General features: G+C 65.0%; 5 protein-coding genes and 2 long non-coding RNA genes across 10 annotated transcripts; 2 read left to right on the top strand and 5 right to left on the bottom strand.

The window, feature by feature from the left end:
- Positions 1–11: 11 nt before the first annotated feature.
- Positions 12–5,360, top strand: LOC112530313. The gene is made up of 2 exons (XR_003071861.3): positions 12–62; positions 4,489–5,360. It is a non-coding gene; the product is annotated as an uncharacterized LOC112530313 (long non-coding RNA).
- IGSF9 (immunoglobulin superfamily member 9) lies at positions 2,169–13,045 on the bottom strand. Its single transcript, XM_040652639.2, has 20 exons — positions 12,809–13,045; positions 12,537–12,722; positions 9,503–9,655; positions 9,077–9,228; positions 8,881–8,998; positions 8,659–8,800; positions 8,354–8,499; positions 8,135–8,277; positions 7,922–8,062; positions 7,720–7,836; positions 7,289–7,439; positions 7,069–7,192; positions 6,816–6,991; positions 6,468–6,718; positions 6,292–6,376; positions 4,789–4,959; positions 4,607–4,652; positions 3,326–4,375; positions 2,664–2,809; positions 2,169–2,501 (listed from the first exon to the last, which is right to left on the bottom strand). The coding sequence occupies exons 1-20, from the start codon at positions 12,858–12,860 to the stop codon at positions 2,323–2,325; spliced, it is 3,729 nt and encodes a 1,242-aa protein (XP_040508573.1). The 5' UTR covers positions 12,861–13,045; the 3' UTR covers positions 2,169–2,322.
- A 1,137-nt stretch (positions 13,046–14,182) lies between these two features.
- On the bottom strand, positions 14,183–16,922 carry DUSP23 (dual specificity phosphatase 23). 4 transcript variants are annotated; one of them, XM_003642664.6, is made up of 5 exons: positions 16,831–16,922; positions 15,952–16,218; positions 15,415–15,596; positions 15,248–15,311; positions 14,183–15,136 (listed from the first exon to the last, which is right to left on the bottom strand). In XM_003642664.6, the coding sequence occupies exons 2-4, from the start codon at positions 16,213–16,215 to the stop codon at positions 15,284–15,286; spliced, it is 474 nt and encodes a 157-aa protein (XP_003642712.3). In that variant the 5' UTR covers positions 16,216–16,218; positions 16,831–16,922; the 3' UTR covers positions 14,183–15,136; positions 15,248–15,283. The 4 variants fall into 4 exon arrangements, with proteins under 4 accessions (XP_003642712.3, XP_046760010.1, XP_046760008.1 ...); XM_046904054.1 differs by lacking the exon at positions 14,183–15,136 and having other exon boundaries at positions 15,169–15,311; positions 15,952–16,233; positions 16,754–16,922; XM_046904052.1 differs by lacking the exon at positions 14,183–15,136 and having other exon boundaries at positions 15,169–15,311; positions 15,952–16,233.
- Positions 16,923–16,935: 13 nt separating this feature from the next.
- LOC121112069 lies at positions 16,936–23,039 on the top strand. The gene is made up of 6 exons (XR_006932133.1): positions 16,936–17,085; positions 17,733–18,300; positions 19,059–19,239; positions 19,796–20,042; positions 22,000–22,278; positions 22,813–23,039. It is a non-coding gene; the product is annotated as an uncharacterized LOC121112069 (long non-coding RNA).
- On the bottom strand, positions 17,565–19,130 carry CRPL2 (C-reactive protein like 2). Its single transcript, NM_001313720.3, has 4 exons — positions 19,047–19,130; positions 18,756–18,855; positions 18,498–18,667; positions 17,565–18,291 (listed from the first exon to the last, which is right to left on the bottom strand). Exons 1-4 carry the CDS (start codon positions 19,111–19,113, stop codon positions 17,696–17,698), a joined length of 933 nt encoding a protein of 310 aa, NP_001300649.2. The 5' UTR covers positions 19,114–19,130; the 3' UTR covers positions 17,565–17,695.
- On the bottom strand, positions 19,471–20,807 carry CRPL1 (C-reactive protein like 1). Its single transcript, NM_001039564.2, has 2 exons — positions 20,733–20,807; positions 19,471–20,277 (listed from the first exon to the last, which is right to left on the bottom strand). Exons 1-2 carry the CDS (start codon positions 20,794–20,796, stop codon positions 19,658–19,660), a joined length of 684 nt encoding a protein of 227 aa, NP_001034653.2. The 5' UTR covers positions 20,797–20,807; the 3' UTR covers positions 19,471–19,657.
- Positions 20,952–23,866, bottom strand: ACKR1 (atypical chemokine receptor 1 (Duffy blood group)). The gene is made up of 2 exons (XM_004948304.5): positions 23,774–23,866; positions 20,952–22,883 (listed from the first exon to the last, which is right to left on the bottom strand). Exons 1-2 carry the CDS (start codon positions 23,792–23,794, stop codon positions 21,969–21,971), a joined length of 936 nt encoding a protein of 311 aa, XP_004948361.3. The 5' UTR covers positions 23,795–23,866; the 3' UTR covers positions 20,952–21,968.
- Between the last annotated feature and the right edge of the window lie 245 nt (positions 23,867–24,111).

Below are 24,111 nucleotides of genomic sequence, written 5' to 3'. Positions count from 1 at the left end.
GGTGGAATGGAGGTGGTGGCTTCGGTGGCCGTGGGGAAGATGGAGGGGCTTCGGTGGCCGAGGTGGGCAATGGTGGGGATAGGAGTGATAAGGGGGGGTGGGAGGGTAAGGGATGGGGGGGGTTGGGGTCGGGACGGTAAGGGATTGGGGGGGGGGGGGGGTTGGGGTCGGGGGGGGGGATGGTTGGGATGCAGTGGGGATGGGGTGGATGGGGACACAATGGCTGTGATGGCCGTGGGGGGGATGAGGGGGGGCTGTGATGGGATGGGGGGGCAGCGGTGGTTGTGGGTCGTGGTGGGGATGGGTGGCTCTGATGGCAGAGCTGCGGTGGCCGCGATGGTGACACAGCCTGGTAATGGGGGGGGGGGGGGAGGGGGGTGCAGAGCCGCAATGTCCCCAAGTCTGGCGGTGTCCCCATAAGCGCGGGGGGGGGGGGCGGTGGCAGCCGCCCAAGCGCCGTCTCCATGGGGAACGCCACCAAAACAACAAACACAGCCTCGGCACGGGGCCACCGCCGCCTCCGGATCGCTGTCCCCGCGTTCCCCCCCCTCCCCCCCCCCAGCACCCTCACCACCCCCCCCCCCCCCCCCCCCCCCAGCCCCGATCTCACGGATGGCGGCACGGTGGGGTTCGGCCATGCGGGGTTTCTTTCTTCCCCCCCCCCCCCCCCAATTTGGTGACACCCAGAGCTGCCACGTGGCCGGGTCCCCTCCTGGGGGTGGGCGTCCCCTGGGGATTCCCCCCCCGGGGGTTTCCGGTGCTGAGAGTGACAGTTGTGGTGTTGCGGGGGGGGGGGGGACGGACGGACACAGGGTCAGGAAGTGGCACATGGTGACCCCATAGGGTGAGGGTGACAATGGGGGGGGGGGGGGGGTGGCAAAGTTGGAAGTGATGGGGGGGGAGGGGGGGTAGCAGTGATGGGGGTGGGCGACAGGGGTATGATGGGGGGGGTCACACAGTGGGGTTACAGAGGGATGATGAGGATGTGGGGGGGGGGGGGCACAGAGAGGAGGAGGGGGGGACAAAAGTCCCGGGGGGGTCACGAACCCCAGGGTGATATGGGGTGGGCAATGGACATGGATGACATGGGGGGAGGATGGGAGGGGTGGGGTGGGGGGACATGGGGATGGGGGGGCTGGGATGGGACCCCCCGGGGTCAGCACGTCTGGTAGGGGGACAGGGGGGGATGTGGGGGGACAGAGAGGGGACGGCACCCAGGGGTGACATTGGGGGGGGGGGGGGGGGTGATATGGGGCTGATATGAGAGGGGGTGACATAAGGGGGACACCACGGGTGACATAGGGGGGGTGATAAAGAGGGGTGCTGACACGTGGGGGGGTGACACGGGGACACAGTGGGGACACCACCCCGCGCTGACCCCCTCTGACCGCCCGGGGGTGACCCCCGGAACCCCCCCGATCGCAGCGCTGACGTCACGCGTTCCGTGGCCCCGCCCACCGTGACGCGCTCCCGCGCTTTGACCATATAAAGGCACGCTGCGCGCAGACCACGCCCACATCCGCGCAGACCACGCCCTCTCGTTCTGACCACGCCCACCTCGCTCTGACCACGCCCCTCCGCCCTCGCCCTGCCCGGGGCAACGACCGTGGAGGGGGGGGGGGAAAAATGGGAAGGGATGGGACGGCCCTACAGAGCCGGGGGGGGCGGGGGGGGCACAGGGGAACCAAGAGAATATGGGGAGGGAGGGGCACGGGGGGAGAGGATGGGGGGCACAGGGTGTAGGGATGTTGGGCGATGGGAATGGGGGGGGGGGGGGGGGCTGAGGGTGGGGAGTATCAGAGAGGGGATGGGGGGGCAATGGGGTATGGGAGTGGTATGATGGGATGGGGGGGTGATGGGGGGCAACGGGGATTGAGTGATGGGGATGGAGGGGACCAAGGGGGGGTTGGAAGGATGAGGGGGGTAATGGGGATGGGGGGGTAATAGGAGAATGTGATGGGGAGATGGGGATGGGGGGGGGGGTGATGGGGTTGGGGGGCTAATATAGAAGGCAATGGGAATGGGGGGTGGAAGAAATGATGGGGGGGGGCTGAGGATGGAAAGTACCAGGAGGGGTGATGGGGGGATCCAGGCCCCAGAGTGTGCTATGGGGTGGGGGGGGGGACATGGGGTACAGTTCTGGGGGGGGGGGACCACAGCGCCCGTTCTGCCATCACATCTCTTTATTCCACCCCCCCCACCCCACACAGGGGACCCTTCAGGGGTTCACCCCTCATCCCCTAAAGCACTGAAAAAGGATGTGGGGGGGGGGGGGGTGACAACAGGGACACCACCCCATCCTTTCAGAGCCCTGCGGGGCTCTCAGAGCAGCGTGGCCAGCTCACAGCGCTCACCGCAACCCCCCCGGCCCCCCCCCGGCCTCTGCCTCCGCCGTTGCTGTGCCCCCTCCCTGTGCCGCCCGTGCGGGGGGGGACCACCCGCCGCCACCAACGCCTCCGCCGACACCGAAGTCACCGGCGTGGAACCACCGCCGCCGGGCTCTGCAGGGAGAGCAGCACAGCGTGACCCCCCCGGAGCCAACGTGGGACAGCTCAGCTGCCCCCCCCCCCCACCCCCCTCTCACCCCCCCTTAACCCCAATGGGAGGATTTATCCCCGCCGTTGGGGACCCCGCGGCGTCCCCGTGCTTGGGGACAAACTCACTTTGGCGCTCGAGGTCCCGCAGGGCGATGGTGGAGAGGGGCCGGGGGGGCTCTGCGGTGCGGTACAGCTGCAGGGCGGCCAGCAGGTCGGTGGCCAACGTCACCTCGGCGTCCCATTCGTAGCTCTCGTCCACCGAGGTGTCCCTCCTGTGGGGACAGATGGGAGGGAGGTGATGCCTCCTGCTCCCCATCCCCATGTGCCACCATTGTCCCCAGCCCCGCGCCCAAGCATCACCACGGTCCCCATGCCCAGCTGTCACCATGTCCCCAAGTGCCACCAGCATCCCCATTATCTCTGTCCCCATGCCAAAGTGTCACCACTGTCCCGCTGTCCCCAAGTGTCACCACTGTCCCCATCGCCATGTGTCACCATGTCCCCATCCCCAACTGTCATCACTGCCCCCATCCCATCCCCAAAGTGCCGCCATCACTCCCACTGCCCCCATCCCATCCCCAAGTGTCACCATGTCCCCCTGTCCCCAAGTGCCACCATCATTCCCCTGTCCCCAGGTGCCACCATCACCCCATGTCACCATCATTCCCACCCCCAAGTGTCACCACTGCCCCCATCCCATCCCCAAAGTGCCACCATCATTCCCACTGTCCCCATCCCATCTCCAAACGCCACCACCATCCCCCTGCTGTCCCCCTCCCCATCCTCACCTTTTTCCCCCCACAACGTGGATGGGCTCAGTGCCCACCTTCCAGCTGCCCCCATCCGCCGGGGGGGTTCCAGGGCCGGGCCCCCCCAGGGATGGTGCAAGGGAGGGGGGCCGCAGGAAGGATGCGCTGCCACGGCCGCTGCTCTGGCTGGTCAGGCTGCCCCGGGGCAGTTTCTCAGGGGGGGGCACCTCCCTGTTTTCAGTCTTATCAATGGGGGGGCCACGGCGGGTCGGTTCCGGGGGGGTCGGCCATACGGGGGGGCCGGGCAGCGAGGCCTTAAGGGGGCCCAGCGGCACCTTGGGGGGCTGTAGGAGGGTGGGGGCCGGGGGGAGCTTGGCACATGGGTCCGCACAGTCCTGCCCCCCCCCGGGCTGCTGCTGGGGGGGCGTGGGGGGCTGCGGCGCTTCCTCGGGGGGGGGCCAGTCGCCGTCCACGCACATCTCCTTGAAGAAGGGCAGGCTGAGGTACTGCAGGATGCCGCTTTGGGGCGGGGGGGACGCGGTCCGCTGCGGGGTGTTGGAGTCTGGGGGGGTGCCCCGGGGGGGCAACGAGTCCCAGCGGGCGCTGGGGGGGTCGGGGCTGTAAGGCAGAGTGGCAGCAGAGGCCACAGGGCTGACATCGACGATGCACAGAGCGGTGCCTTCATCCACGGGGCTGCTGCTGCCGTATCCGAAATAGCGGCCCCGACGGCGGCCGGAGGGGGCGGGGGGGTTCCCGGGGGGGCGAGGGCGTAACGCCACCTCCTTGTGCCAGATGGGTTCCGTCTCCTGGCGACGTGCGGGGGGGGGGTCCCGTTGCTGGGGGGTCGTCTCGGTGCTCTCCACCACGAAGCGGCCGTCGGGGCCGCGGCGGATGCGCTCCAGCGGGACGTGCTCCCCAACGTGGCTCTCATAGAGGGCGTATCCGGCAGCGGACCCCCCCGCGATGCTCAGCCCCAGGCTGGTTCCTGCCTTCTCCCCCCACAGCAGAGCCCGGCGCAGGCTGGGGCACGGGGAGGGCTGCAGCTTCAGCTTGGCCGTGCTGGGTGGGCTATCAGCGGCGTGAGAAGGGCTGGAAGGAGAAGGGAATTGCTGCGGTTGGAGCATCCCATGATGCCTCCCTGTTATTTAGGGGGCTCGCAGTGGGGATCCCAACGGGTGCTGTGCGCTGTCTGCTTTCTTCAGCCAAAAGCCCACAGAGGGGAAAGCAGAGCACCCACGGGTGGCACCCCGAGCCCGATTCCCTGCCCCAAACCCAGCGATGATGGGGGGAGAGCACAGCGAGATGTGGGGCACGACTTACTGCGCAGCTGGGAGCTTCTTGCTGGGGGAGAAGACAAGCGGTGGATCTGGAAGGCCATGAGAACACAACGGGGGGGGATCACAATCACACACAGCGATGAGATGACGGCGGTGCACACGCAGCCCAAGGACCCCCCCCCCCTCTTCCTACCCTCCTTCCCCACATCCCATAGGGTTCCTTACCTTGCCGTCGCTTCTGGATGCGCGCGGCGCGCCGCCGGTTCATGATGCAGGCGGCCGTGGTGCTGAAGATGATGGCCACGCTGAGGAAGCAGATCCCACCGATCACCCCGGCCAGCACCGGCTGCGGGAGCAGCTCGGGGAGCTGCGTGCGGGATGGGTACACCTCCATCCCTGCATTGGGTGGGAGATGGGGTTGGGTCAGCACCCCCCGGCACCGCAGCGGGGATGGCAGAAGTTGGGGTGCTCCCTTGGGGTGCCCGATAAACACAAGCAAGGTGTGCTGCTGCAGGCTGGGAGGAAATCTCTGCCCGCGTGAATGCAAGGACTCAAAGCCCCTGCAGACACCACTGCTCGTGTAGGGCTCACCAAAGGGCCACAGCTGTGCACTGCAGCGTTCCCTTTTTAAGGGGTAGAAGCAATGAATGGCGCAGAGCACGGCCTCTCTTCCCACGAGTGTTTTTAAGGAGGTTTGTGCTTGGCTAAAAGCTTTGCATAGGAATTAGTGTGTCGTTGGCTGTTTGTAATGGCACATAGGTTTGTAAAAATAAAGAACAATGGAGTGATTTCGTGAATTAGGACCTTTCCAATCCAACTATTCCATGTCTCTGCGATCTGTAAGGACCTTTCCAACCCAACTGTTCCATGTCTCTGCGATCTGTAAGGACCTTTCCAACCCAATCTGATCATTCCATGTCTCTGCGATCTGTAAGGACCTTTCCAACCCAACTGTTCCATGTCTCTGCGATCTGTAAGGACCTTTCCAACCCAATCTGATCATTCCATGTCTCTGCGATCTGTAAGGACCTTTCCAACCCAACTATTCCATGTCTCTGCGATCTGTAAGGACCTTTCCAATCCAATCTGATCATTCCATGTCTCTGGGACCTATGAGGACCTTTCCAACCCAATCCAACCCAACTGTTCCATGTCTCTGCGATCTGTAAGGACCTTTCCAATCCAATCTGATCATTCCATGTCTCTGCAATCTGTAGGGACCTTTCCAACCGAATCTGATCATTCCATGTCTCTGTGATCTGTAAGGACCTTTCCAACCCAACCCAATCGTTCCATATCTCTGGAATCTGTTACAACCTTTCCAACCATTCCAAACCAACCATTATGTGTCTTTGGCATCTATTAGGACCTTTCCAACTCAACGCAACCGTTCCATGTCTCTGCGATCTGTAAGGACCTTTCCAACCCAACCTGACCGTTCCACGTGTCTGGGAACTGAGAGGACCTTTCCAACAGAACCCAACCCAACTGTTCCACGTCTCTGGGATCTGTTAGGACCTTTCCAACCCAACGACCCCATTGGAGGCATTCAAATCGGGCTGGATGGGGCTTTGAGCAACCTGGTCTAGTGAGAGATGTCCCTTGCTCTATCCTATAGCATGGCGGTTGTAACTAGACGACCTCGGGAGCCCCCTCCCACCCAAAACATCCCATCATTCTTTATTTCTGCCTCCTGGTTGGGGGACGGGGGGTGGCTGCAGCCCTCACCTGCCGTGGAGACGTTCACCGTGTTGCTGGGGTCGCTGATGTAGCTGCCAGCGAAGGCCACCAGGCGGAACTCATAGAAGGCGTCCTGGGGGTGGGGGGGCAGAGCACCATCACCCCTTATTTACTGCATCCCCTCCTTGGCGAGACCCCCACCCACCACCACGCAAGACTCTCACCTTGATGAGCCCCGGCACCAGCACCTGGCTCTCCGTGCTGGGAATGGAGCGCTCCAGCACCTCCCAACCCCCCCGGTCCTGCCGCAGCTCCAAGGCGTAACCGCTCAGCGGCACCGAGAGCTGTGCTGGGGGCTGCCAACGCAGCAGGACCCCCCGCGCCGTCTCGTTGGCACTCAGAGCCTGCGGTGGGGACAGGAGGATGTGCACGGTGACGGCCGGCGGCTCCGGAGGCACTGTGGTCACTGGGAAGCCTGGGGAGAGAAGGTTGGCCAAGAATGGGGTGGAAATAGGGGGGTGCTTGCCATCTTTTAGGGGGGCTTTGAGGGGAGTTGTGTGCTCTGCTCTCACCCCTGGGCACGGAGGTGACGATCTGGCTGAAGGGGCCGCTGCCCAGCTTGTTCTGAGCCAGCACGCTGAACTGGTAGCTCGTGTCTGGCTGCAAGTTCTCCACCAAGAGGTGCTGAGCCCCCGGCGGCACCGCCAGCGACACCCAATCGTGGTGGGCACGGGGTGGGTGCTTCACCCTGGGGGGGGGCACAGAGCCCTGAGCCACAGCTGGGGGACGGGAGGGGACAGTCGGTGTCACCAAAGGGGGACTCACAGCGGTGTGTACCAGACGCTGAACCTTTGGAAGTAGCCTCCATCAAAGCCTGGCTCCCAGGAGATGTTGGCTGCCAACAGGAGTGGGAGCACGGAGACGTTGGTGACGGCGTGAGGGCTGGTTCCTGGGGATGAAGGCAGAGAGACCACGTAGGTTGGACCACCAAAGCACACCCCCTTCTGCCCCACCTGCCCTTGCAGACGATGCCTGCCCCACTCACCCAGCACGTGGACGGTGGTGGCAGTGCTGACGCTGGCCACCGCGTTGGTGGCCGTGCATTCCCACACCCCGTGCTGCTCCTTGATGAGGGGGTGGAAGATGAGGCTGCTGTTCCCATCCACCTGGGCACCAATCTGCCCTGCGCTGCCCACCTGCACGGCAGGGACACGCTGATGGTGGCGACTGCCCCACCCCCTCCCCATCTCCACCACCATCTCCATTTCCCATTCTCCGTCCCATCCCCGTCCTCATCTCCATCCCCATCTCCCCTCCTTTATCCCACCTCTATCCTCACCCCATCACCATCCCCCTCATCCCCACACCCATCAACCCCACCCCCCCCCATCCCCGTCACCTTCATCCCCCCCCCCATCCCAGAGACGATGTCCCACGAGGACAAAAGCCGCTGACCTCCCAGGTGGGCTCCCCTACCTTCCCCCAGGTGATGGTGGGTGGGGGGTCCCCGTGGGCCGTGCAGGGGATCACCAGCTCCCTGCCCACCTCCTGGAAGTATTCCTCCTTGGGACGCACCGTGAAGGTGGGGGGGTCCTGGAAGAGCCACACGCGGCGCTGGGGATGGTGACAGCACACAGCAGGACGGGGCTGTGGTGACATCCCCACTCCTCAGCCTCACCTTGAGCAGGACACGGGTGGGCCGGGAGGCGCCGGCGGTGCCGTAGCTGTTGTAGGGGGTGCAGGTGTACACCCCCAGAGCGTCGTCGTTCCCCGTGGCAATGACAATGGAGCCATCCGATCTCGTGGACCACCCTGGGAACTGGGAAGAAGGGAAGGAGAGTGAGGCCAAGGGGGCACTGGGATGCTGTGGGGTGGGCGCACGCAGCCCTACCTTGCCCAGCTCCAGCGGGCGCCCGTCCCTTGTCCAGCTGACGGAGAGCAGAGGGGGGTTGGCTCTGGTGGGGCACCGGATGATGCCTCGCATCCCCTTGGGCAGGTGGGTCTCTGGGAGCATGGTGGTCACCTGCGCTGGGTCTGAGGGGACGAGTGGGGTGCTGGGAAGGTGCCAGGGACCCCACGGCGGCCCCGAGGGGCACCCCAAGGCTCTTACACAGCACCGTGATGAAGGCTGAGGCTGAAGGTGGCTTCCACAGCCCGTTGCTGGCAATGCAGGTGTATTTGCCGGCGTCGTCCGGGGTGGCTCGCTGCAGCAAGAGGCTCCCGTCCACCAGGATGCGCACCCGTGCCTGGAGGTGGCTGTGAGGGGACGAGGGGGTGGAAGAGGGCACAGCAAGGATGGGAGAAGCCCTTCATCGCACACCCAAAGGTGCCCAGATCCATGCTTGCTGCGGGCAAAGTCCCACTGCCTCCATCCACCATGAACCCACAGCCACAGCATCGCCGTCCCCGTTGTACCTGAGGTGGAAGACGTTGCTGCTGCCCTGGAACCAGGTGTAGGTGAGGTTTCCTGGGTACGCCTCAGCCTGGCACGCCAGGAAGGCATCTTGGGAGACGTTAACGGTGACGTTCTGCGGTGGCACCACGATGACGGGCGGCCCTGCGAAGCAGAGGGGACCGTGAGGGCCGGGGGTGGGACCACCGAGGAGGGGACCCCCAGAGGTGGCCCCGGTGACTCACCCTGCACGAGCACACGGGTGGTGTGGGTGATGGTGCCCTCCTTGCTGGACGCATGGCACGTGTAGGTGCCCGCGCTGGCACGCTCCACCGCGGCGATGCTCAGCGTCCCGTTCCTCACCTGCAACGTCACCAATAGGGACGCAGAGGGACAAGGTGGGATGGGGAACCCCCCCGGGCGGCGTCACACTGTCCTCACCTGCAAGGTGTCCCCGCTCTGCAGGGCCAGGTCGCTCCGCTTCCAGCTGATGATGGGCTGTGGGTTGCCCACGGCTGTGCAGGTGAGGCTCAGCGCGTCGCGGTCCCGCACCTCCACAAAGGCCGGGGGGGTCACCAAGAAGGTTGGGGGTGCTGGGAAGAGAAACGCGCTCTGAGACATCAGGAAAGAGAGGATTTAGCCCTGGCTCTGAGAGCGAGGGGTCTGGAGTGGGATACTGTCCCGCGAGGGGGGCAATGGGAGCGGCGGAATCCTTCCAGCTGCCCTCAGAATGGGGTGGCACAAAGGACGGACCGCAGCAACCACCCACCCCAGAAGTGGGGAATGGAGCGACAAAGAGACCGTAAGGCGGACCATCACCCAGCTCAGACCCCAGCCCAGCGCCGGGACCCCTCAGCCCATCCCTACCGTTGACGGTGAGGTGGATCCACGTCCCGTTCTGGAAGTCGGCGTCGGCGCTGGGGCGGTCGAGGAAGAGCACGCGGCACTCGTACCAGCCCTGGTCCTCAGCACGCAGCAGGTCGATGCGCAGCGATGCGCCCTCCTCGATCCGCACACGACCTGCAGGACGAGGAGCTCGTGGCGCTGCGTCCCCCCAGACCCCCCCCCCCCCCACCCCAATCAGAGCTGCTCACCCTTGGGAACCCTGCTAAGCCCCGGCCACCCCCGCACTCCTCATCCCTGCGGTGCTGTGGGGTCCGGAGAGCCCAGAGCAGTGCGCCACGGCACCGAGTACCACTGAGCCATCGGTGGGAGCCAACCCCGTGTTTTTGGGGTGCTCGCCCCAAACCGCCCCCTTGGATGAGGAGGAGGAGAAGGAGCAGAAGCAGAGCGAGCACAGCCCCCTAATCCCCCGCGCTATTATCAGAGCCGTAATCGGCTCAGGCGCGCGGCGCAATATTGGCTCAGCAGTGCCGGGGTGCACCCAGCACCACAGAACCCCCAAACCCCACTGCTCGGCCCCATATGTGCCACCACCCTTGGGGGTGACGGGCAGTGGCACGGTGATAGGGCAGAGCAGCATGCCAGCAGGTGGTTCCCACTGAGTTTTGCTGGGAAAGCCCCATGGGCTCCATAAGGAGTCGGGTGTCCCCAAGGTCCCCCATGTGCGTCTCCAAGGTCCCCACGTGGGTGCCGCACCGGCCGGACGAGCCCAGCGAGGATGATGAGGAGGAGGAGGAGGAAGCGGGACCGGGCAGGGCAGTTTGGGGAATGCAGTTTCAAACCCAGCACACACCACGTGCAGCTCTGCTTTCCCTGCAGCCTCTCCCCAATTTGCGTTTCCCAGGAGCTGATGGGGGCCGTGGGAGGGATGGGAATGAGGGCATCGCCCCGCAGGGACGTACGGAGCAGCCCCACAGCCGCCAGCTGGGCGCTGGGAACAGCAGGCTCCAAACAAAGGTCCCTTTGGCACGGATCAGAGCGCAGGGGACGCCCCTAATCCCCCCCAGCGCCGGCCTCAACTCCTCCTCCTCCCCCACCGATAACAAAACCCCGCCGTCCTCCCCACGGCATCCCCTGGCAACCGCCATTCAAAGGGACACAAAGGGGACAGCGGCCACCGCCATGGGGGGATGCGGTGACCACGATGGGGACCAGCACCCCCAGCCTGGGGACACCGTGGGGGACGGCGGCAGCTGGTGGGGGGCAAATGACCCCATTTCCCCCCCCTCCCCCCTCACCCCGAGGGGCTTTGGTGGAGATGGCAGCAGCCCACTCTTGTCCCCAAAGCGCTTGGGTGACACCAGGTGACACTGGGGGCTCCGCAGGTGACAGTGGAGCTGCTGCACCTGTTTGGAGCCATGGCTGCCAGGCTGAGCTTGGTCACCCCCCCCCCCTCAAGGTTCCTTCCCCCCCCAATGTCAATCCTGGGCACAGCCAGTTGGTGACACCACGGGGACCACGGGGGACAAAGCCAAGGGAGGAGGCAAAGCCCCGTCTGCTGCCTGCCCTGCCCATAGGGAAACCTGAGCTCTGCAGGTAACCGGAGCTGTGGGGCCCCACGGAGAGCAGGTGTGGAGGGTTTGGTGTCACCAGGTGTGTTGTCACCATGGGGCTTACTGTCACTTAGGGGGGGGGGGTTCCTTGTCACAGCCAGCGCTCTGTGGGATCGGCCCTCCCACGCCACGGCTCCAAATCCCGGCAGCGCCGCTGCTGAGCTGCTGAAGGGCCAAATCCCTGCCCCACGCACAACCTCGGGGCCACCCGGGGCAGTGGGGCCACTATGGGGACTGCGACCCATAGGGGACAGAGGGCAGGGCTTCAGGGGGGACTGTGACCCACTGGGGACAGTGGGCAGGGGCTCAGAGCCTTCATGGGGACTGTGACCCATTGGGGATGGAAGCCACGGGCTCTGGACAGGCTATGGGGACCACGACCCATGGGGGATAGAGGTCAGACCTTCATGGGGACTGTGACCCACTGGGGACAGAGGACAGGCCTTTATGGGCTCTGAGGGGACCTTAACCCACTGGGGACGGAGATCAGGGGTCCAGGACCCTCTGTGGGGATCACAGCCCACGGCAGACAGAGGTCAGAGGATCAAAGCCTTCATGCTGACCGTGACCCACATGGATGGGGGTCAGGTGTTCATGGGATCGTGACCCATTGGGAACTGTGACCCACTGAGGACAGAGGCCAGGGCTCCATGGGGACTGTGACCCATGGGGGGAACTGTAACCCACTGGGGGAACTGTGACCCACTGGGGACAGACCCCAATGGCTCAGAGCCTTTATGGGGACCATGACCCATGGTCTTCATGGGGACCACAACCCATAGAGGTCAGAGCATTGGGGGTCAGGGCCTTCAAAGGGACTGTGACCCACAGAGGATGGAGACCACGAGCTCTGGGTCCTCCGTGGTGACTGTGACCCATAGGGGACACAGCGTGGGGGTTTGGGGCCTTCATGGGGACCACAATTACAGGAGACAGAGCCCAGTGCTCATAAGGACCCACTGGGGACAGAGCCGAGCATCTTAGTGCCTTTATGGGGTCTGTGACCCACTGGGGGCCATCAATGCTCAGCAACCACAGCCCATAGGGAGCTGAGCTCAGGGGTTTGGGGCCTTCAATGGGGCCAGGACCTATAGGAGGCTGAGCTGAGGGGTTCAGGGCCTTCAATGGGGCCAGGACCTATAGGAGGCTGAGCTGAGGGGTTCAGGGCCTTCAATGGGGCCAGGACCTATAGGAGGCTGAGCTGAGGGGTTCAGGGCCTTCAATGGGGCCAGGACCTATAGGAGGCTGAGCTCAGGGGTTCAGGGCCTTCAATGGGGCCACAGCCCATAGGGGGCTGAGCTCAGGGGTTGGGGCCTTCAGTGGGGCCAGGACCCATAGAGGACAGCACCCAACGGAGACAACCCCCCACTCCCACCCCCCCACCCCACAGCCGCCCTCACACCGACCCCCCCCCTCTCCCCCCGGTCCCCACGCTGAGCCCTCACCGCTGTACTCCGGGTCCACCCGGGGTGAGTAGAGGCCGAATTTGATGAAGATGGGGAGCACGAAGCCGACTCGCACCCACTCGATGACGTAGAGCGGCGGGCGGCCCGGTTGGGCTCCCAGCAGATCGCAGCCCAACACCGCGCTGTCCCCGACGCGGCCCACCACGGCCCCGCTCTGCCCGCTGCCTGCGCCGGGACGGGACGAGCGGTGGCACCGGGACCGAAGCCCGGGACCGAACCGCCCCCCCTCCCCGGGTCCCGCCGTGAGGTACCGTCGGTGCCAGCGAGCAGGCTGAGGAAGGCCGCGCGGAGCCACCACCGCATAGCACAGGTCCCCGTCCCGCAGCTCGCTCCGGTCACCGGGTGCCACCGCCGGAGCTCAGCAGGGTTTCGCCGGGCTCCCCGCGGCCCCGCACCGGGGGCAGCTGCCGGTTCTTCATCTCCCGGCCCGGACCCGAACCGACCGCACCGCTCCGCCGCCACCACCGGGCGGCCGCCGCCAAAGCAACGGCGGTGGGAGGGGCTCGGATTGGCCACGCCCCCTCGGCGATGCGGCGCTTCTGATTGGTCGTCGCCGTGGTAACGGAAGCTTGCTGGCGGCCAATGGTGGGGAGGGGAGGAGAGAGAGGGGGGCGCGGGGGCTGATGGGAGGTGTAGTTCCGGGGTGGGAGGGGGAGGGGGTTTGGGGTGGGAATAAAGGGCATAGGGTGGGACAGAGGGGGGTCGGGGTGGGAAAAAGGGCATAGGGTGGGACAGAGGGGGGTCGGGGTGGGAATAAAGGGCATAGGGTGGGACAGAGGGGGCGTGAGGTGGGAATAAAGGGCATAGGGTGGGACAGAGGGGGAGTAAGGTGGGAATAAAGGGCATTGGGTGGGACAGAGGGGGCGTGAGGTGGGAATAAAGGGCATTGGGTGGGACAGAGGGGGTGCGGGGTGCCATGCCATGTCATGGCATGCTACACCAAGCCATCCCATCCCGTGCCATGCTGTCCCATCCCATGCCGTGTCGTGCCATCCCAAGCCTGCCAGACAACCCATTCAACCACAGGGTTTGAATTCGGGTGGTCTCACGCAGAGCCAAGAGTTGGGCTCAGTGACCCCTGTGGGTCCCTTCCAACTGGGGTCATCCCATGACTTTATGACTCCAGGATTCCAAGCCATGCCATGCCATGCCGTTCCATGCCATGCCGTTCCGTGCCATGCCATGCACGTGCCACCCCACGACATCCCCGTGACAGCCCCCACCCCGCTGCTCTCTGGATGCCCTCTCCCACCCTGTCCGTCACCCCTTTAATCCCCCGCTGTGTCCCCACAGAGGGGACGGCCACCAGAGCCCTGTCCCCATCCCACAGCTCTGAGCCGGAGCTGGGCTGTGAGCCAGGCTGGGGGCTCTGCTGCTGGGGGCACCGGGAGGGGACACCCCCCAGTCCTGACCCCAAAGTGCCACCAGGCCCCGATGGGTCCGTGCCAGGTTGGTGGCACAGCATGGCTGATCCCCATCGTACTGCAGTGGGGATGCTGGGGCCAAGCCCCCATCCCTGTCCCCTCCCCAGGGTGGGGGTCCCGCTGTTCCCCCCCCATCAGCTCGGCCTGGCCCGGCCCCCAGAGCGCGGGAGATTATTAAGGACAGAGCTAAAGTAAGAGGAGTTAAAGGAAATAATTCTGCTGTTAAGCTGCTTTCCTGCATCTCCCAGCCCCATGTGAGTGCTGCGACTCCACGGGCTTAGGACCGTTCCGCACTGTCCCCGACCCCTTCCACGTCCCCACATCCTCCACGTGGGGCATCTCCCCCCACATCGGCCACCCATGTCCTGTTTTGGGTGCTGGCACACGAGAATCCCCCGATGTCCCCATGTCCCCACGTGGTGTCATGGTTTCCATAGAGCTGTGGTGGCACCCATGGGGCCCACCACGTCTCCAAGTCCCCCAAGTAGGGGTTATGACCCCACCAAGTGCTGCTGCTCACCACTATGGGGTGTCCTCATCCCCACGGCCACCTCCTCCCATCCCGGCCGGCTCTGAGCCCAGCCACTGTGTGCCACCGCCATGGTGGGGCGTGTCTGGTGGAAGATGATGGCATTTTGGGGTTTCACCATCACGTTTGGAGACGTGGAGGTGTTTGGGTGGAGGTGAGGGCCCTCCAGCCCACGTTGTGGGTGCTGAGCTGGCACCCGGTGAGCACCGTGTGCCCCGGCGCTGTGCCACACACCCAGGAATGGGGACGGTGACGCTTCTGGCACTTAGGATTTAAATGCCACCAAGGTTAGGAACAGCTGAGAAGAGATTTTCAGGATTGGACCTTTGGAACGGAGATGCCTAAATTCCATCTAAGCTTCCCTTTAAGCATCCACGTCCCGGGACGGCCCTGGGGGGCTGACGCTGCTGTCACCCTCCGTGATGCGTCACCGCGCTGGCGGGTGACCAGCTCTGGGGATGGCAGGCTGACACTCAGAGCCTCGTGACATGGGATCCCCAATTTTGGGGTGCCCATGTTGGGTTCCAAGCTGTTGGGATGAAGGCTGAGGAGCGTGGCTTGGGGATGGCAGCGCGTCAACACGGAGCAATGGTGGGACATGGCGGAGGTGGGGGTCTCTGGTGGCCCTTCGGTTCCCCAGACAAAAGTGGAGAGGAGCAACAGGAAAGTCCTTTAATGGGGACAAGACAAATGCCGGCACCATCGGGATGGGCAAAGCTTCACGGGGAGCATCTCACCTCCATCCAGCACGCACTGCTCACAGAAGCTCACGCTCACGCCTCCCTGCTGTCCTCTCCAGCACTACAGTGAGGCAGATCCACGTCTCAGCTGGGCTCTTGGCCTCGCAGCTGTGCCTGCTGCGGCCCTGTTGGCATGGAGACCCCCCCCAGGGGGCTGCACGTACCTGAAGCGCCGGTGGAACTCCATGACGGCTTGCTCCTGCTCCCGTGTCTCGATGGAGCCCGGCCGCAGCCTGCGGATCTCCCGGATGGCGTCGCTGCCGCTCATCTTCTGTGTCTTCACCAGGTAGCAGGCCAGCATGGTGCCCGTCCGGCCGTGCCCCAGCATGCAGTGCACAGCCACCGCCTGCGCCGTGACATGGGACACGGGCACCCCGGGGCTCCATGGCGTCACTCCCTCTACGTGTGACCTCCAACCCGGTGTCACCCACCCCGACATCACCCACTCCATACCGGTGTCACCCCCCTATCATCACCCCCTGGATGTCTCCTCTCTCACGGTGACATCCTCCTCGTGGTGTCACCCACTGTGGGATCACCCCACCATCACCCCCTTGGCATCGCCTCCATCTCAGTGCCACCCACCTCTTGCTGACACCCTCCTCTTGGTGCCAACCACCCCAACGTCACCCCCCTATCCCGGTGTCACCTCCTCTGCCACCCCCCCTCGTCGTCACCCCCCAGGACCCCCCATTCCGTACCTCCCCGCGGCCGTTGGCCTCCTCCACCAGCTGCAGGAAGCTCTGGATCTGTCGGGCTGTTGGTGGGGTGAAGTCGGGCACACGGAAGCGGTGGAGCTGCACGGCGGGGCAGCAGCCGTGGTGCGGGGGGGGCCTCTCAGACAGTGACACCAGGTGCTTCACGCCCCGGCCCAGCAGGAAGCGGTAGTGACCCGGCTCCCGTGGCATGCCCAGCCCCGCCAGCCGCCCCTCTGCCACCCACGAGAAGTTGGGGGGCTCCACCATCGCCTGCGAGGAGCAGCACTGTGGGGCAGGGACTGGCACCACGGCACAAGTGCTGCCACGCGGCCCGGAGGCAGGGCTGTGCCACACCCCAAGCCCACGGGACCCCCCGGTACCACAGGGTCAGGACCCCCAGGCTGTGCCCCTCTCCAGACCCCAACATCCCAACCCAGGCCTCCCACCCCATGCTCTCCTCAAGACCCCTCCCCACAGCCCTCAGCACCCTCCAGCCCAGGCTTCCTGAGACCCCCCCCCGGTACATCCCTGGCTCAGCCCGCCTGCCCCAAGCCCTACCCAGACCCCCCCCAGCCCCCCCAGGCCTCCCGCCCACACCCTTTGAGGCCCCCACCACCCCCAACCCCAGCCCTCGACCCCCACCCAGGCCAGGCCCCAACACCCCGAGCCCCAACAGTCCTCCCGGGCCATCCCTCCCCGGACACCCCCGGGTCCTCCCAGCCTCCCCCGGCCGCCCTGGACCCCCCCCCTTCCCGGCCCGCCCCCGCCGTAGGCCGTACTCAGCAGGCCCGGCCCTGCGGCCTACCCCGAACGGAGACCCCGGCCCGGCCGTGCGGCCTACCCCGACCGCGACCCCGACCCCGACCCGGTCCTGCGGCCTACCTCGAACCGAGGCCCCGGCCCGGCCTGGCCGCCCCTCCTCCCCCGCCCCGGGCCCTCTCGCCCCTCCGTACCGGGGAAGGCCGCGGGGGGGCGGAGCGGGGCTGCAGGGAACGGCGGAATCGATCGCAGCGCCGGAACCGGGAGGCGGAGGCCGAGGGGCTGCGAGGCTGCACCGGGGCGAACCCCCTCCCAACCCCCCCCCTCCGTATCCCACCCCGCTGGGGGTATCGGGGCGCGGGGCTGCACCCCATGGAGGTACCAGGAGACCGGGGCTCCTCCTCTGTCCTTGCTTTGACCCCTCCCCAGCCCCACGGAGGGGGACAAGGGGGGTCTCAATGGTTGGGGACAAGGAGGAACCCCAAAGTGGGGGACGAGGGGGGACCCCATGGAGGAGCACAGTGGGGGACCCCACGGATGGGGACAAGGGGGGGACCTCAAAGGGGGACACACAGGGGTACCCCATGGAGGGGGACAAGGGGAGCGCCATGGAGGAGCACAATGGGGGACCCCACTGATGGGGAAAAGGGGGGACTCCATGGAGGGGTCAAGGGGGGGAATCCCAAGGTGGAGTACAAGAGGGGACTCCATGGAGGAGGACAAAGACGGACCCCAAAGTGGGGGACAAGGGGGAATCCATGGAGGAGCACAATGGGGGACCCCATGGAGGTGTTCTCCTCACCCCAAACCCCCACCCCCACCCCCTAGCACCACAAAATCCACCCAGCACTGCCTGCTGCTGCTCGTGGGTCACACTCCTTTTATTTGTTGCCATGTGGGTGCGGAGGAGGAAGGTCAGGCAGAGGGGACAGTGCGGGGCGGGGGGGGGGAGGTATGCATTCAATGGTAGCAGTGGTGGCCAGGAGCATTAGGACATGAGGTACACCTCACCCTCTGTCTTATAGGGGAAGTTCCTCCAGCCGAAGATGGGGGCGACTTCGGGTTCACTGTAGTGGAGCATTTTCACTTCCGAGTCGCTCAGCCCAAAGTCCCACATGTAGACGTCGGACATCTCCCCCGTGAAGGACTGCAGAACGTCGAAGCCTCCCCCGTAGGCGTCCTGCTCCTGCCCCAGCACCACCACGGCCTCGTTGCCCACCACGTAGCCCTTCTGCAGCCCTTTGCGGGGCCACGGGCGCCCGTTGAGCCAGAAGCGCACGATGCCGCTGGGTGACTCCCAGGTGACGCAGACGTGCTCTGGGTCCATGTAGTTCTCGGGGATGTGGAAGGCGACGTATTTCCCCCCCACGTAGAAGTGGTACTCGGTGGGTTTGAATTTGAGGAGGAGGATCTCGTTGTCCTGCTCCTTGGTGGCGTAGGAGAAGAGGCTGTGGGGCCGGGTGAGGTCGGTGTAGGAGCGCAGGCACACGGTGAAGTTGAGCAGGGGGTGCTCTGGCCGTGCCTGCAGCAGCACGTAGGAATCGTTGGACGCTTGGGGGAACACGAACACTCTGTACTTCAGGTCTGGGAGAGGTGAGAAAAAAGTCAGTGTCCCTCACAGAGGGAAACTATCAGACGGGGAAGTGGCCACTCTTAGCCCAGAGGTGGCTTCCAGCATCTCGAGGTGCAGCCACGGGAGGGCTGGTGACCCAGGGTGACATTGGCACGGGGTGGCGAGGAGGAGCTGGGAGAAGGAGGGCACGGCTGGGGACAGGTTTTCCCCTCCTTACCGTCTATCCAAAGGTTGTAGGTGGCCACGGCGGTGCCCTGGGGGCTGCTGACCTTGCAGGTGTAGGTGCCCAGGTGGGTTTTGTTTAAGGAGCGGAAGAGGAGGATATCAATGGGGCCTTTCTGCAGCGGTTTGTGGATCCCTTTCTTCTCCCACACGAACTCCTTGGGGCTGTGTGGGGCTCGGTGTCACCCAGGCCTGGGGTTGCCCGTGGGGTGGCCGTGCCGTGGGGTGGAGGGGTTGGGGGGGGATGCCTTACCCGGGGTCCCCGGAGACCTTGCAGCTCAGCACCAGGCTGCGGTACATAGAGGGCACTATGGGGGAGCTCTGGATCTGGGCGCTCATTTTGGCTGCGGCACCTGGACAGAAGGACGGCGCTGAGGTGGGGGGGTTTCATCGCCCTGCCACCCCCAATCACAGCCCACGTCCCCACGTGTGCCCCTTTTGTGGTGTCCGGCGTTGTATCCCTGCTGTGCCGCGTTGCTCAGTGCCACCACCCCGTGTGTCCCCCCGTCATCCCCCGACCCCCTATGGGATCTTTCACCCCTACCATCTGTGGCAGAGAGGCTGCACAGCCCCACGAGGAAGGAGAGGAGGCAGAAGCGTGGCGTCCCCATGACCCCACCTCAGTGACAATGGCAGAGGCACCGCTCCAGGGGACTTCCCAGAAGGAAGGCACTCCCACCTGATTTTCTCCCTGGACTGCGAGGGCACTGACCCACGTGTCGCTGTGTGGACATTGGGTGAGTGACTTTCGTAACGAGGGGCAGGAAGTGTGGGGGACAAGGGTCCGTCCCCAGATCCACGCACCCCCTCCCCTCCCCTCCCTGGCAATCGCTGTGTCCCCACACCCACCACGGGGGCCGTCCCCAAACCCACACCACCCCCTCCCATCCCCGGCGGGATCGATGTGCGCTCACTTTTGTCATTGTCACCTGCAGCTCTCATGGTTTATTTTGCTGCCGTGGAGCAGGGGGAGGACAAGGTCCCCAGGACAGGGACGGGGCCAGCACTGTGTGCCATGGGGAGTCAGCAGGAGAGAGGCGACGCGGGGTTGGGGGTGTCCCCGTCTCTCTGTGCATCACATCCCCGCGGCTGTGTGACACCATGCAGGGGGGGACGGTGAGGAGCGGGACAGCAAAGGGGGACGTGCTGGGGGTCTCAGGCCCCCAACGCCTCACGCAGCCGTGGTTTCACCACCACATCCCCCTTGGCCTCGTAGCGGAGGCGTCCCCAGGCCAGCGGCGCGGGCGGCAGCCGCAGCGCCAGGTATGCTGAGCGCATCTTATCGGGGGACAGCCCCGCATCCCACAGGTGGACGTCCGCCATCTCCCCCGTGAACGAGTTGTAGACGTCGAAGCCTCCCCCGTAGGCGTCCTGCTCCTGCCCCAGCATCACCACGGCCTCGTTGCCCACCTCGTAGCCCTTCTGCAGCCCTTTGCGGGGCCACGGGCGCCCGTTGAGCCAGAACTCGGCGATGCCGCTGCCCGACTCCCAGCTGGCGCAGACGTGTTCCCATTCCCCGCGGTTCTCGGGGACGCGGAAGGTGACGTATTTCCCCCCCACGTAGAAGCGGTACTCGCCGGGTTTGGGTTTGAAGAGGAGGATCTCGTTGTCCTGAGCTTTGGTGGCGTAGGAGAAGAGGCTGTGGGGCCGGGTGAGGTCGGTGTAGGAGCGCAGGCACACGGTGAAGTTGAGCATGGGCCGCTCCAGCTGCACCTGCAGCAGCACGTAGGCGTCGCTGGGGTCCTCCCGGAACACAAACACCTTTCTGTAGAGGTCTGCGGGGGGGCAGAAGGGGTGGGGTGGGCTCTGCACCTTCCCCAGTTCTCCTAGGGGGTGGCTCTGCCACGTGGTGTCCCCACTGAGGGACGTCCCCCATTGGGTGATGTCCTCACCAAGTGGTGGAGGGATGTTCCCATTGAGTGGTGCCCTCATGGAGAGGTGCCCCCATTGAGGGACGTCCCCATTGAGCAATGTCCTCATGAAGAGGTGTCCCAAGTGAGGGACATCCCCATCCCCACTGAGTGATGTCCCCATCAAACCATGTCCCTGCTGAGTGACATCCCCAACGTGTGACGTCCCCACTCCATGATGGAGCCACATCCCTACTGAGTGATGTCCTGACTATGTGACATCCCCAGTGAGTGACATCCCCATTGTGTGACATCCCCAATGAGTGACATCTCCACCAAGTGGCATCCCGGTCCCCTGATGTCCCCCATTGTCCCCATACCTTCCTGGGCCGTGACAGCGGTGACAGCGCTGAGGACGATGAGCCACATCGGCGCGGTGCCCATGGTGCTGGCGCAGCGCTGGGTGCGGATGCCACGGATTTATGGGGTGGGTGGGTGGGTGGGAGGGGAGCGCCGTCCCCCAATCCCATCCGCTGGCACCGATGGGGCTGCGATTTCACGGTGTCACACGGCTGCAGTGCTGTGGCACGGGGCCGTCCTGGAGCTGTGCCTGGGGCGCGTGGTGTGGGGTCGGGTGTGGGGTCACCCCACCACGAGGTATCGCCTCAACCCCGAGCCTTCTGTCCTCTGAGTGAGTCCGTGTGTCCTCTGGGGCTGTCTGTGCCCCCTGACCCCCCTCCACTTCCCCCCCAGACCCTTTGTCACCGCAGGACTGTCCCTAATGGGGATTTCCAAGCGTTGGCCAAATGCCGGGCTCAGTCAGTTCCCTTCCTGCTAATTAATCACAGCGCCTCATTAAGCGTCCCCCCCTCATGCGGAGCCCCAGGAGCAGTTCCTCCTGCTTCCACCCCACAGCCCTGTGGGAATGGGACCGGAGATGATAATGGGATGGAACGTGGCGCTCCTGGGGATGGGCATCCCCAGGAAGCACTGAGCCGTCCCACACTGCGCCCCACAGCCACTGCTGTGCCAACAAGGGGAGCTCAGCCCCACAGTGCTCGTGGGGAACTCTGTGGGGCGGCAGTGGGGAGCCCCATGGGGTGCAAGTGGGGGTTCCTGTGGGAGGGGGGCATAGAATGGCAGTGGGGAGCTCCATGGGGTGGCTATGGAGAGTTCCATGGGGCAGCCGTGGGGCAGCAGTGGGGTGTGAGGATGTGGGTTGTTTTGGGGAAGGAGACCCCCTCCCCCTCCTAGGCATTAAACCAGGATGTGGGCACTGGGGCTGCAGAGACATTTATTGTATAGAACCCCCACCCGTGTGGTGGTGGGGTCAGGGTTTGTCGGGGGGGGGGGGGGAGAAGTGCCACTTATAGGTGCTGGGGGGGCACTGCCACTCCTCCTGGGGTGCTTGAAGGGCACCCATGGGTGCTGAGCAATAGCATTTGTGGGGTTCCGGGGGAACAGTGCCACCCACGGGGAGCTTAAAGGCCAATGGCACCCATGGGTGCAGGGGGAGCAGTGCCCTTTGTGGGGTGTTGAGGAGCAGTGCGACCCACAGCCGTCGGGACCACCCGTGGGGGTGCGGGGACGGGGCTGTGGGTGCCGTTTTGGGGCGCTCAGCACTTTTCCCCCCCTTTGTGACCACAGAAGGCAGTGAGGAGCAGCATGAGGGGCGCGAGGCAGCAGTGCAGCCCCCCCAGCGCCGTGCTCAGCCCCAGCGCGAAATCAAAGCTCTCAAAGGCACTGCAGGTGAGCGGCATCACCCCCACCTCCAGCAGGAGCTCCACCACCACCACCACCCCATAGGGTGCCCACAACCCCCAGAACAGCCACCCCACCCCGCGCCCCATCGCACCCCGCATCCCCCTCAGCACCGCAGCCGTCAGCAGCGCTCCGGGCAGCAGCAGAAGGACGCAGCAACACACGGTGAGCTGCAGCAGATGCACAGCAGAGTCCACATCCACGTTGCGCTGCACGCACTGCGCGCTCAGCCCCGTCCCCGCGGTGCCACCGCTCAGCGCCGCCGGCACCGCCATCACCACCGCCGCCACCCAAAGGACCGCCTCCACGCACCAACCTCGGCCCCACACACCGAACCCCCCGGCACCCAGCAGCAGCCCCTGTGCCAACACGCTGCCGTGCTGCAGCAGCAGCACAGCCCTGCACGGCCCCTCGCCCGCCCGCCACCCCCACGCGATGCCCGCGGCCGTCGGCGGCAGGGTGATGGCGAACAGCCCGCAGCACGCGGCCAGTTGGGCCACCAACGCGCGGCCACGGGGCCAGGCGTGGGGACGCAGGGCCAGGGCCAGCAGCAGGGCAGCCGTGGCCACGAGGGCGGTGGCAGCGGTGGCGGCCAGGAAGGGCGGTGCGGCGCGGTAGAAGAAGGGGCAGTAGCGGTTGTGGCACGGCTCTGCGGCCACAAAGTCCTCATAGTTGCTGTCCGTGTCGTTGTCTGTGTAGCCCTCATCGTAGATGGAGTTGAAGAGGTCCAGGAGGAACGAGGAGGTTCTGTTCACCACGATTTCAGGGCTCTGTGAAGGACAGGAGGTGCCGTGTGCTGCGGGGTGACGCTGAGTTGGCCCCTCCGGTGGCCACGTGCCGCGCTTTATCAGGGAGGGACAGTGTGGGGAGTGCTGATATCCCAGGGTGTGGTTTCATCCCAAGCCAAGAAAACCCGTTTTCTTGCACTCAGTGGTGTTTTCCAGTTCCAGGACTCGTTGCTATGCACCCCACCTGGGGCTGGGGGGGAGGTGGTGTTGGGTACCCTATGGGGTCAGGGTTGGGTACCCAATGGGAGTGGGGTTGGGTATCTCATTGGGTTGGGTACTCCATGGGGTCTGGGTTGGGTACCACATAGGGTCTGGGTTGGGTATCCAGTGGGGGTGGGGTTGGGTATCCCATTGGGTTGGGTACCCCATGGGGTCTGGGTTGGGTATCCAATGGGGTTGGGTGCCCCATGGAGGTGGTGTTAGGTACCCTATGGGGTCAGGGTTGAGTATCCAATGGGGTTGGGGTTGGGTACTCTATGGGAGTGATGTTGGGTACCCCATGGGTTGGGTACCCCACGGGGTCAGGGTTGGGTACCCAGTGAGGGTGGGGTTGGGTATCCCATTGGGTTGGGTACTCCATGGGGTCTGGGTTGGGTACCACATAGGGTCTGGGTTGGGTATCCAGTGGGGGTGGGGTTGGGTATCCCATTGGGTTGGGTACTCCATGGGGTCAGGGTTGGGTACCCAGTGGGGGTGGGGTTGGGTATCCCATTGGGTTGGGTACCCCATAGGGTCAGGGTTGGGTACCCCGTGGTGCTGGGACAATTAGGGTGGAAGGGCGGAAGGCGATGGGTGTAAGAGCTGGAAATGGGGTCACCTCCAAAGAGAGGAATGGAATTTCGGAGAACCCCCCGGGGATGGGAAGGACTCACCCCCGGGATGCAGTTGCCCATGATGTGTCCTCAGCGCCTCTGGGCTCAGCGACAGATGCACGGCGCTGTCTGCACAGCGCTCAGCTCCACTCTGGCTCTGCTTTGCGGGGCGAAGGGCTGCGGGGCCCTGATAAGGGCTGCCCCAACTCCCTGCCTCCCTTCCTCCCTCCCCACCTCAGCAATTCCCTCCACCAGGACCGAAGGAAACGGGCGGCTGCTGCCAGTAAAGGCGCTGAGCGGCGGCGCTGGTAATTTCTGGTGCAGGAAATGATCATTCATTGGCAGAACGACTGCAGTTCCTTTGGAATTCTATTTGGAAGCGTTGATGATGCGGGACA

The sequence above is a fragment of the Gallus gallus genome, chromosome 25 (assembly GCF_016699485.2).
Source record: "Gallus gallus isolate bGalGal1 chromosome 25, bGalGal1.mat.broiler.GRCg7b, whole genome shotgun sequence".
NCBI lineage: Eukaryota > Metazoa > Chordata > Aves > Galliformes > Phasianidae > Gallus > Gallus gallus.
Note: the sequence above shows the minus strand (reverse complement) of the source record. Positions and strands in the feature narration are given on the sequence as shown.

Coding starts and splice junctions, on each gene's coding strand:
- IGSF9 (XM_040652639.2), bottom strand. CDS start 12,860: ATGCGGTGGTGGCTCCGCGCGGCCTTCCTCAGCCTGCTCGCTGGCACC. Junction 8,999..9,076: donor AGAGCGGGGACACCTTGCAG/GTGAGGACAGTG, acceptor GTGACGTTGCAG/GTGAGGAACGGGACGCTGAG. Junction 8,278..8,353: donor AGCCTTCATCACGGTGCTGT/GTAAGAGCCTTG, acceptor TCGTCCCCTCAG/ACCCAGCGCAGGTGACCACC.
- ACKR1 (XM_004948304.5), bottom strand. CDS start 23,794: ATGGGCAACTGCATCCCGGGG. Junction 22,884..23,773: donor TGGGCAACTGCATCCCGGGG/GTGAGTCCTTCC, acceptor TGTCCTTCACAG/AGCCCTGAAATCGTGGTGAA.
- CRPL1 (NM_001039564.2), bottom strand. CDS start 20,796: ATGGGCACCGCGCCGATGTGGCTCATCGTCCTCAGCGCTGTCACCGCT. Junction 20,278..20,732: donor CGCTGTCACGGCCCAGGAAG/GTATGGGGACAA, acceptor GCCCCCCCGCAG/ACCTCTACAGAAAGGTGTTT.
- CRPL2 (NM_001313720.3), bottom strand. CDS start 19,113: ATGGGGACGCCACGCTTCTGCCTCCTCTCCTTCCTCGTGGGGCTGTGC. Junction 18,856..19,046: donor CAGCCTCTCTGCCACAGATG/GTAGGGGTGAAA, acceptor CCTTCTGTCCAG/GTGCCGCAGCCAAAATGAGC. Junction 18,668..18,755: donor AAGGTCTCCGGGGACCCCGG/GTAAGGCATCCC, acceptor AGCCCCACACAG/CCCCAAGGAGTTCGTGTGGG.
- DUSP23 (XM_003642664.6), bottom strand. CDS start 16,215: ATGGTGGAGCCCCCCAACTTCTCGTGGGTGGCAGAGGGGCGGCTGGCG. Junction 15,597..15,951: donor AGGCCAACGGCCGCGGGGAG/GTACGGAATGGG, acceptor GTCACGGCGCAG/GCGGTGGCTGTGCACTGCAT. Junction 15,312..15,414: donor GAGTTCCACCGGCGCTTCAG/GTACGTGCAGCC, acceptor GCCTCACTGTAG/TGCTGGAGAGGACAGCAGGG.